Here is an 11,695-nt window from a genome sequence, read left to right on the forward strand (position 1 = left end):
TTGTGCTTTTATTTTAATGATGTGTATTTAAAAAGTGTATTTTTTCCAAATGAGGTTTTTTTTCCCTTATTTCAAAGAGAATTACTTGGCTTTGTTCCTCCTGTGAAATTAGATCAGGTAGCTAATTTTAATGTGTTAAATGTTCTTTCATGGAGCATGTCATTCAACGCAGCTGTCTGGCAGCAGTATATACTGTGAAGCTGGTTCATGTAACTTTGAGCCACTAAATTTGTTTGTCTAGAAATTTTTTTTTAATGTAGTTTGTTATGGTTTGATGTCAGATGGAAATGTGACTTCTGATTATTGTCACGTTGAAATGGCTGGCTGCTATGCAGGAAAGCTGCATGTGATGGGTTTTGATTTCACACAAAACAGACTCCCTGTTGTTTCAGTGATGTGCAGGATAATTATAGAATGCTTAGTTTCTCCATCAATGAAATTGCTTTCTCCTTCGAATTGGGTGCAAATTCAGTACCCCTTTACTCAGTTCCAATGTGTGTTTAATGCCTCTGGCTCCCGACACCCAAGTCTTACGCAGCCAGAGTAAATGCCTAATATTTCATCTGTAAATTTTAGGATAAATAAATTGAATTCGTCATCATTTTAATATGTCCAAATCTGGTTTAGTGTGTCAGATAGGCTGAAGACGTGAGAATCCTACATGAGCCCAGTATGCAGTTTTGCATTTTGAGGGTTCATTGTTAGATCTGGGCTACATTATCTTTACTGGGGCAGTAAACAAAAGGCACAAATTTCCGTTGATTAGAGCTGTTTTGCTTCCAGAAACTGTTGGGCCGTTTGAATGAAAAAGACTATTTTAAAATCCAAAACTTAACAGTTCATGAAGGCGAAGATGGGATCAGTGTCAGAGATCAAAGTGGAACCTATCTGAATTAAAAGACAGTACCACGAGTATCAGGTCAGAGATCAAACGAAGTGGCAAGACTGGAAACGCAAAGAAATCTGTAGCTGGCTAAGCAGCAAAGAGAGGAAAGAGCATGTCCGCATGTCCAGGGGGAGGAAGAGCAGTTTTGTATGTATTAGTTAGACTACTTAAGCTGGAGGCTGAAAGGAGCTAAGCTAATGGGAAAAGGGATGACTCCATTGCAAAGCTGACAATGCAGGCAAAAATGAGAAGTAATGATAAAATGGGCTTGTTGGCACAAGCGGTGCCACTTACAAGATTGGTAAGTCCCCATCCAGTAGATTCAGCACATAATTCGGCGCATAGTAACGTAATTAAGTCTAGCCTTATTCCAATTCTTAAGGAAGGGGCTATTTCACATGGATTCTTGCAACTGAGCATTATGTAGTCTCGTGAACACTGGGAAGCCCATGACTGGAGTAAGCTAGATTTTCATAATAGACAGCCAGCAGGCCTGATCCTGCTCCTATTTCGTGTGTCTAATTCTGTTAGATTCAGGAGATGGTTCTGTGATAGTGGATTGGTGGTTAGGATCAGATCAGCCATGATCTTATTGAATGGCAGAGCAGGCTCGAGGGGCCGATTGGCCTACTCCTGCTCCTATTTCTTATGTTCTTATGTTAAACCCAGTGAGCGGGCGACTCCCTGCAACCTGGGACTGCATGGCTGCACAGATCACCAGACATGATTCCATGTGTTCCTATTGTGGGGCACAAAATGAACAACTGTTGATCTATGAGGTAGTCCAGAGCGCAGTCGAGGAGGTACACGACATCTGAGCGTGTCGGGAACCTTTTCTAATCCCATAGAACAGGGGCTCTCAACCAGGTGTCCATGGCCCCCTAGGCGTCCACGGGAAGATTTCAGGGGGTCCACCAGTTGTTTTGTCCCATCAATATAGAGGAGAGACTACGGATGTTTATGACATAAACATCATTAGTCTCCTTTGCATATTGAGACGAGTGGAATAGTCTCAGCTATAAAGACTGCATGCACAATCAATTCAGGTTCTTACTGTTGGGCACCATTTGAACGCTTAGACAAGTCCCTTTGCGTGTCACTGACTTTTACAGCAGTATTTATCTAGGTAAGTTTATTTTTGATCCAGCCCTATTCGCTTCCATGTTCCACTCGCTGCTTTTAATTGTTAACTATCATCAGATACTTCTCAAAACTGTTTTTACTTCAGCATATGGGTTGAGAGCAGGGTATTTGCAGGGGCCAAGAATTCTTGAAAGTTCCCCACTTCACCTTTCAGAAGCAGACCAAAGTACCACAAATGGTCCACAACGTTCTCTCTGGACCTTCCGCTCTGACACGTGGCCAGATACCATTCTGAAACTCAGATAAGCCTTTCAGCAGAACATGGATGGATGATTGGTCCTGCCAAGGTAAATACTTTGGGAACCTTTCTCAATTGTGTATAACCAGCCACATCTTCCGCCCATTCATTCTATTTGAGGAAGTCTGGTGACCTAGTCTGCGACACACTGACTGCTGTCCTGCTCTTGACTGGACTGGGTCCAACGCTGCCTCCCCAAGATCCTGCAAATCCATTGGCAGGATAGGCGCACCAGCATCAGTGTGCTTGCTCAGGCCAACATCCCCAGCATCGAAGCTTTGACCACGCTCAATCAGCTCCGATGGACGGGCCACATTGTCCGCATGCCCGATACGAGACTCCCAAAACAAGCGCTCTACTCGGAGCTCCGGCACGGCAAGAGAGCCCCAGGTGGGCAGAGGAAACGCTTCAAGGACACCCTCAAAGCCTCCTTGAAAAAGTGCAACATCCCCACCGACACCTGGGAATCCCTGGCCCAAGACCGCACAAAGTGGAGGAGAAGCATCCAGGAAGGCGCCGAACACCTCGAGTCTCTTCGCCGGGAGCAAGCGGAAGCCAAGCGCAGGCAGCGCAAGGAGCGCACGTCAACCCAAGCACCCCACCCACCCGCCCCTTCAACCACCATCTGCCCCACCTGTGACAGAGTCTGTAAGTCCCGCATTGGACTCATCAGTCACCTGCGAACTCATTTTTAATGTGGAAGCAAGTCATCCTCGGCTCCGAGGGATTGCCTAAGCCTAAGTCATCATCGAATATATGAGCGACTGTTTTCAAAGTCAGTGCACTAGAGCTGCAAACATCGACTGAGCTGAATAGGGAGCACTCAAAAATAAAAAAAAGTGACAAGGGATTAATGCACAGTGTGTCACTGCCACTTATGGTTAGACTGTTTTAGCCCCTTGAATAAGTCACTGATAAGAAGGCAAACAGGAACTGAATTGTACAGCGGTGTGCGGATACACGTGTCAGACGCTGGCAAGTGACTGCAAGGAAACATGTACAAGTGCAGACAGTCTATCCAGTCATCCATTTCCTTTCCCCTCATGCAGAGCCACCCTGTGTCAGTTGGAAGCTGCTCGTGCATTTGAAAAGAGCGCGGTCAATGGAGAGAGTGCACGCGCGCCACGTGACCTGGGGACGGGGGAAGGAAAGAAAAAGACTTTGCGGTCTCTGAGCTTGCGGCAAGGCCGTAATAATCCGGATCCGCTGTGACTCTCTCCTTCAATGTCTTCAGTCTAGAGTTAATAAAATAGCTGAGTTAATAAAAAAGACGTATCACGATTTTCCTCGCACTTGAGACTCAGCGCTTTATATTCATGGCCTTGTTCTTCCCTGACGGACGGATAGGTCTAGTCTGGGTTTTCATGTACTTTGAGATACCGCCGGCTATTTGTGAAAGGGTTGGGGAGGAGGCAAGAGGGAGGGGGGCTGCCTTTGTCACTAAACGATTCATGGCGATGAGGTCGGGTGGGTAAAGTTGGTCAGGGCTCTGTTTATTTCTCCATTTTTCTCATGTACCATTGTCCTCCGCCATTACTGGTGCTGTTAATTCAAGTCGTGGCTTTCACCGCCATGTTGGGGTTTGGTATCGAAATAAGAGGGCAGTTCTGTTTCCGAAATGGAGGACGTGGACCTGGAATTTTAGTCCAGTCCAACTGAGTGTGCACAAAATGAGCCTGTAGTGAGCACTGCGCTTGTTGCTCCTGGTTCATTTCCTGTTAAACAAATGGTTGATGGGGTGGAGCAGACCCATGGCAGCAAATGGGCACATAATGTAAATTTAGGTTAAAAGCAGAAAATGCTGGAAATACTCAGCAGATCAGTCAGCATCTGTGGAGAGAGAAATAGAGTTAACATTTCAGGCCGATGACCTTTCATCAGACCTGAAATGTTGGGCCTGATTTTGTGGATTGTGTGGGAAATGGTCGGATTCCCCGAATGTGGGGTTCTGACCCGAAAAAAAATGGGTCAGCCAGCTGCACGCAATTTTCCCTCAAGTGGCCAATTAATTTCCAGCGTGTGGACAGCCTTGCTAATTGTCCATTTCTAGTCAGAAAGCCCCACAGTATGATGTCATCATTCGTGGTGCTTTCAAGGTCCACAGCAAGCATTGCTTCCTCTGTTGGCTTCCAAACGCACCATACAGGATGGCAGAGGAGCCTGCAGCAGCTGTGGCCAGTGCCAGACCCCGAGCTGCCTCCAAATTCGACGAAGCTTCACTGCAGGCATTATTGGATGGGGTTAGGGCCCACAGGGAGGTCCTCTTCCCTAGGTCAGGCAGGAAGAGGCCTCCCACTGAGACCAAGGCTGCATGGATGCAGGTGTCAGCAGATGTCAACTCGAATGTGCATGTAACCTAGGCATCACATCTCTAACTCCTTCCTCTACTCCCCCACAGGACCATCCAGAGCCCCCGTCCCCACTGCGGAGGAGGAAGAGGCTGTGCAGCCAGACTCCTCAGAGGAAGCTCCAACCTCTGAGGGTGCAGCGTCAGCAGAAGTAAGCGCACCCAGCACCAGCGCAGACACTCACACCTCGGGGGGACCTTCGGGACATAGAGTAGTGTTGTCACCTGGTGTTTCACAGCTCACAAGTGAGCCTCAGCAGATTCTGGAGACAGGGACAGCAGTGGAGAGTCCTCGTCGGAGGGCGCAGGACTCTGCCAGCTCAGCTCAGCTGCGCTGCATGTCGACCCTCTGCCTCTGGGTCCATCCACAAGAGAAGAGGTGATGGATCTCCATGCACAGATGCAGGAGCCTGGCAGGTTTTATCTCCAGGGTGGCTGCGAGTGTGGAGCGAATGGAGGAGTCCATAGCGACCATGAGCAGAGCCTTTGTGGAGTCATTGGCGCAGAAACGCATCACCATGGAAAGGTTGGCAACCTCCATGGAGGAGATAACTCGCCGGGGTATGGAAAACATGGTGAGTGCTCATAAGAGAATGACATCTCTTGAGGAGCGTTGGCCATCTATTGAACAGAGAAACCAGACCTTCATGGAAGTCCTTCTGAGTAGGACTGCCAGTGCAGATACGGGTCCCCATGGCCCCCTAAAGCGCAGCAAGATGCTCTCAAGCCACTTCCAAGCGCTGGCCCCTTCTGGCCTGTGCAGCTTCAGGTGAGTGAGCAGCAGCCTGGTGCTCATCCTGCTGTTCCTGGTTCTGCTGCTGTCGCCTCTGCTGCTGGAGATCCTGTAATGGCAAGAAGGGAAGGAAAAAAGGCGTCCCATGCTTCTGGTAGATGCCTCCGCTGAGGAAGCGCTGAGTGAGGGTGGCGAGAGGGGCTTCCCAGGAGATCACATTGGAGAAATGTGTGAGGCTCCAACCTTCCACAGCTGTGCCTAAGCCTTGAAGAAGTAGCCCCAAGCCTGCAACAACAAGGTCCTTCAACATACAAATGCTGTCCCTTTAAATCGCAGCTTTCCCGAATGACCTGCAGCTGAGAGCAAGCAAGCTGGCAAGCTTCATACCAGGTTTCATCAGCGGGGTTCCCCGCAGGCGTGTTTAGCGTGGGGAACCCTTGAAAATCGCAAGGGCCCCTTAAAATGGCATTAAACATGCCAATAATTGGTGATTAGGGTCCCGACGGCCAGTCCCGCCAGCGGCGGGCGGGACTGATTCGGGTCGCAGAGAAACGGCGGTCCGAAAGTCGGACGGGGCGGGGAATCAGGCGGGGGGCGGTCACGGCCCCCTATTTCTGCGATTTTCGGCCCCCGCCCGCCTGAAAACCTGCCTGAAGGCTGGCAGAAAATCGGGGCCATTATCTCTGTTTCTCTCTCCACAGATGCTGCCTGACCTGCTGAGTGTTCCCAGCATTTTCTGTTTATATTTCAGATTTCCAGCATCCGCAGTATTTTGCTTATGTAAATTTAGGATTTAATAAACTCTTTTACGTAAGGTGTAATCGAGCTATTAATAGCTAATTTTTATATAGAAAAAGTACTTGTGTTGTGTAACAGGGAGTCCACGGAATTTTTATAACACGGGAGGGGGCCTCAGAAGCAATAAGATTGAGAACCCCGTAGAATACGGCTGAGTGCCTACACCCAATCACTCCGAATGATCGGCAAAGTGAAAACAGGATGTATTCTGACTTTAGTCTGCCTGCATCTGTTGTGCATCCGTTGTGGGAAGTTAAGTTACAAAGGGAAGGAATTCCTATCTTCATGACATTTATGGGCTTTCAGCCAAAATCAAACCAGATCTCCATTTTGGACAAGTGAATGAAAGGGAATCATAGCAACATTGCTGTAAGATATTATTAGAGAATGATTTGAATCTTAATATGCAACAGACCTGTGTAGTTACTTTGAGCTACATTATATCTGCAAAGAAAGAAAACAAAATATACAAATCCCAGCTTTTAAAAGACATGGGGCTAAATATTGAGTAGCCTACTTTCTCCAGGGTGCTACTTTTAGCGCACGGAAAAATTAGCGCCCCGCGCTGGAAATTGCATGGTTGCACCCCAAGAGGGAAGCGGGGCGCTACTGGAAGCGCCCCGCATCCCTCTTGGGGCGCTGTGAGTCAATATCACGGCGCTACGTGCCGCAGTGCTGCGCCATGTCGCGCCACGGTATTGCAGGCCTTCCTCCCCTTAAAGGAGAGGGGCCTTGCAAAGCGCAACCCGGGGCCCAGGCCCCCGGGGATCGGGAGTGCCGGCAAAAGAGCCCGGCACTCAAGAGAAGTGCCAGGCCCTTGGAGCGCAGCCGGCACTTCAGGGGAGTGGGGTGTTCAGGAGGCCAGGGACGGGAGTGTAGGCAGGTGCTGGCAGGCGGCCAGCAACAAAAGTGGCCGCCCCGCACCTCGCCTTTAAATAGCGCCGCCCTGGCCTCAGGTAGGCCCCCCTGACATAGCGCCCGGCAGTAAGTCAGGGGGCACTTCCGAAGATCATGGCTGGAGCGCTGCGCACAACAATGACATCATCGCTGCCGGGTGCTGCCAGTTAGCGCCGCCGCTAACCTCCCGCTGAATTTCGCTAACGGGAGGCGCAAAGCAACCCAATTTGCCCCCTCTCTCCGGTCTCTGACGGCACCTATCATCAATCCTTTTCAGCAGGATAACCGTGTTTTAAAAGTCTGAATTGTAATAGTGCCACAAAATAGCAACACACCCCGCAGACTTTCAAACTAGGTTGGGGATCTAAGAGAGCAAGAAGAGTCGGAGAGAGGTAGGTTAGAATGGGTAAAGGGAGTGCAGAACAACTGGTTTTGGCAGCTCTTGATGAAAAGAGGGCATGCGAGAGGTCCAAGAGGACTCTGGAGGAAGGAGAAGTGGTGGAGGTGTGTGAGAAGAAAGCACAGGAATGAAGACTGCAGAATCAGAGCTCAGCATCATGTCAAGCTTGTAACTTGCTGAGGTTGTAAGGCAATGAAGCCGAGAACAAATCGTTTGGAGTGATAAAGGGGAAGGTCAAAGAATGGTGAAAACCTGGCAGGTGGGAATCCAAACAACAGTGGGGCTAGAAGGATAAATGGGATCAGAAGAAAGTGAAAGGCAAGAGGGAGCAGGAGATTGGGTTGCACCCATTGAGCAACTTTGAAAGTGTCTTTCTGAAAGAGAAATTTTTTTTTTTAATTAAAAGTGCCAAATGTTGATGTGAAGCTGAAAACCAGGGTAGATCTGATGCAGACAGATGTAAATGTTGCTGGAGAGAGAGAGCAAGAGAATGCTTACAACTGCATGTGATAGAGAGGATGGATCACATCAGGTGGCAGCTGCAGTGGTCAAAGGAGCATTGAAAACACCGAAATATCTTGAGTCCTGACAAAGGGTCTTTACCCAAAGCATTAACCCACAATTTATTTTCAGTGCTGACGGATCTGCTGTATATTTCCAACATTGTCTGACTTTGACCTCATTAACCTGGTCTCTTGTATCAGATGCATGTTATAAACTCGCATACACTGTTAGTAAAATACGCAGATATCATATGTGAGTGTGCATGCAATATAGATGAGGGGCAATCCCGTCATCTGTTTCTTGAGATTATCTTGCCATCTCTCCCACTCCTGAATGTGTACAGTAAAATGAAAATATTGAAAGTTGTGCAAAGAACATCAATACAGTTTATTTTCTTCACGCCTCAAGTTATACCCTTGTGAAAAATGAAAATTCTATGGCGGTAGCCCTAAGAATATGTTGAAAACCAACCCTTAAGGTTGTCACCTGAGATTTCTGTGATATTTATTTGTACATTTATATTTATTCAACAGCCTGAATGATTTCTGGGTAGGCTAGAGAAAAAAACAAAAAAGGTAAAGTATTATTCTGTTACATTTTCAGAGTGATGTGAGGTACTATATTCACCCTGCACTCTGACATTCTCCTCAACAAACATTCTCCTACAGTGCAGTTTCAGTAGAGGTACAATTAACAATAGGGCAAGTAGATTGACAAACCTGTGTCTCTGCACACACTTGAGCTTGTTAAAGCCATTAAACACCAAAGTCTTATCTCTTTGACCACAGTAAAATCACCACATTGACCATACTGCAGTACAATCTTGTTTAATCTGGGATTCTTATCTGGAATCCACAATAATCTTAACTGCTCACTCATTGGCCCACGGTTTGGAGCAGTACATAAGGCACCTGGCAAATGGAAAAGTTGCACTCTGACTCCAGCGCTCTGATCTGGAAACAAAGCGATTTAGGTAAGTGTTCCTTTTCTTGATAAACCAACAACCCTCAGTTTATCAAGGAAAGTGCACTTAGTAAAACAAGTCCGAGCTCCCTCTGGTCACCTTGCTCGGTTTCTCCTGCTGACGTTTTTTGGTCTTGATTGTTGCCGTCTGATCGCTATCCCTGGACACTCAACGCCAAAAGAAATTGAACAACAGTAGCAGCATTTCTAGGGACTGTTCACACAAGATAAACAAAAGGCAAAATACCGTCGATGTTAGAAATCTAAAAACAAAAACCGAAACAGCTCAGCAGGTCCGGCAGTATCTTCGGAGTAACAGAAGTCATTCAGTCAGCACTTCAGGTCACAGATCCTTCAGTCCTAAGGGTTTTATACCTGAACCATTGACTGACTTCTGTTTCTTCACAGATGCTTCCTGACCTGAGTACGTCCAGCTATTTCTGTTCTTTGTTTTCACACGTACTGCAGGAGTTTCAGTTTGCTCTGCCAGTGTAAACAAAGGGGTTGTGTTTATTTGTGCCGCACTGTATCAGCCATCTTGAATATGTTATTCTGACCGCCATTAATCCAGCAGATTTTGTGTTGTTGGATTGATCGGGATTAGTGAGGCAAAACTATAGAATGAGAGACTATCACAGCAGTCGGAAGCATCATGAAACACTGATGAAGTATTTGTAAGTGGTGGAAATCCTTCATTTTCTTCATTTGAGAAGTCAAGATTAAAATTTAGTACCCATAGTGCGAGACGTCACCAAGGTTGAAAAGATTTAAAAGAGAAGAGGCGAATGAGACAGTAATTAGGTGATGCCAAGATTGGTTTTAAAAGCCTGAAGATTGTAGGGAGGAGGTAGAGATTTAGGGAGGTAAGTAGTTACAGTTTTGATTGAGTTAGAATGTGACAAGTCTTGATTGTAACAGTTAATAGTTGGGAAGAGGAAATGGGTGTAGGACGGCATATGTGCACCTTGGGAGACACGAGAGAAAAGCTTAGAGCACTGGCCATAGTGGCATTGATGAAATAAAGTGGGGAACAGGAATGGTTGTGACATTGGAGGCTAGAGCTGAGAGAGGATCACCTATCAGATAATGAGCGGTATTCGAGTATGGAAATATTCAGGTCCTGGGCCGACTTTGCTTTTATAGAGAGCTAGGAGTTCCTGGGGGAGGGGGAAAAGTGTTTGGCATGAGAAAAGGAATCTGGGCTTCTTGGCTGAAGCTATAGAAATGATGAAGATTTGTTAATTCTATTTAAGATCAGAGGAGATAGGCCAAGAAGGACTAAGGATGGAGATATCAAGGGTAAAAGGTGATCGCTATTGGTTAGATTTGCAAGAAACATTAAAAAGACTTGAAAGATTTTTGCTGTTTTGTCGGAGGGCATGGACAGGCATTGCACTGCGTGAAGAATGGAGGTTGTGTTCAACGAGGAGCTGCAATCAAGAAAGTTGATGAATATAGAATAGGTGGATAAGATTTGATGTTGTGGAGCAGGACATTAGTATGAAAAGGACCAGAGTGAGAGAGAGGATAAATTTCTGAGAAACCCCTGAATTAATGGAAAATGTTAGAGGATCCACTATCAACTACAGCACAGATAGTGTTATACCAAAGACATTAAGATAAACTTGGGAGAGATGATCTCTGCATTTCAGCTTACTCTCTGTCTTTATACCTACCCTTCCCAATAGTGAACAATTTAGGCTCGTCAATTCAGCTGGAATTATATAAATGTGTTGGGGAGCATTTCTTAACTAACAGTTTTCTGAATCAACTAAGTTATATAAACATTATTGATGGGAAATTTTACAAAAACTTAAGTTAATCTTTTCAATCTTTCCTTTTTCCCCTCTGCAGAAACACCAGCAGCAGAATGAAGAAATAGTGGGTCAGGTGATCAGGGTGGCCTAAACCTCTGCCTTATGCAAGTCTTTTGAAACGAGCACCAAGTAAAATTGATGGTCTCTCCTCAGTCCAGTATTCCTACATTGACTGCCTCGCCTGCATTCCTGAAACAGAAATGGGAGCTTTACAACGAAACAGGCTTCTCCAGAAAAATCTGCTTTATGTTGCAAACCTTGAGAATTTAGACTAAAAAGTACAAATAATGGCAACAAAACTCACTTCAATAGAAAAAGGACCTTGAGTAACTGTTTAGTCCAGATGGAGAAAACCAATTTTAAAACTGCTTTCAGTGGTGATGGTATGTAGTCTATATTAGTTTTGGTAGGGGGGCAACCCTCCTGATACTTTGTCCACTTTTAGAAAGTTGGCGGAGGTCAAAGAGTAGTGTCCTGTGCGTTTATTAAGTTTATCAAAGACTTCTTTGGGGGGGGGGGGGGGGGTGGAATATGATTGGAATAAAGGTATCTTGTAATGGGTGGGGTGGGGAGGGAAGGAAAGGGTTTTCCTGATGCATATGGTATGTTATGAAACTTACATGATTTTGTATTTTTTTTTCCAGTGTTTGTTAATTAAGAGATAATGTGTGAGTGCATTTTAAAAAGATGTCATTCTGTGTACATGATGCAAATACTCAGTAAAATGTAGCAGAGAAACTGCTTCTTGAGAGACAGTAAACCATTTTGGGAGGTAAACAATTTATTTTAGAAAAATGGCAAGTTAGATGCAATTTTGGTGCTTCAAATGTGGCTGTAATGCAGCAAAAAAGTTTCTTTTTCCCCAAAAGGGGTGATAGAACGTGCTACCGATTAGCAAGTACGTGCAGCGTGAAATCTAGCACTGAGCGTTGCAGACCAGATGGTCCAACATTCGATCTCTGGTCTGTC

General features: G+C 46.1%; 1 protein-coding gene across 3 annotated transcripts in view; it reads left to right on the forward strand.

The window, feature by feature from the left end:
• The window catches only part of LOC147105047 (nuclear transcription factor Y subunit alpha-like), a 60,161-nt gene extending 48,926 nt beyond the window's left edge, over positions 1-11,235 (forward strand). For all 3 annotated transcript variants that reach the window (XM_086011092.1, XM_086011093.1, XM_086011095.1), the window contains 2 exons: positions 8,480-8,521; positions 10,764-11,235. Coding sequence is in view for 1 of the 3 variants with exons in the window: in XM_086011093.1 (XP_085867219.1) it covers positions 8,480-8,488 (9 nt within the window). In the remaining 2 variants the exon portion in view is untranslated. The remainder of the gene's footprint in view (positions 1-8,479; positions 8,522-10,763) is intronic.
• The last annotated feature ends 460 nt before the right edge of the window (positions 11,236-11,695 follow it).

Source organism: Somniosus microcephalus, chromosome 18 (assembly GCF_052327205.1).
Source record: "Somniosus microcephalus isolate GS21.2 chromosome 18, FLI_Smic_1.0, whole genome shotgun sequence".
Taxonomy (NCBI): domain Eukaryota; kingdom Metazoa; phylum Chordata; class Chondrichthyes; order Squaliformes; family Somniosidae; genus Somniosus; species Somniosus microcephalus.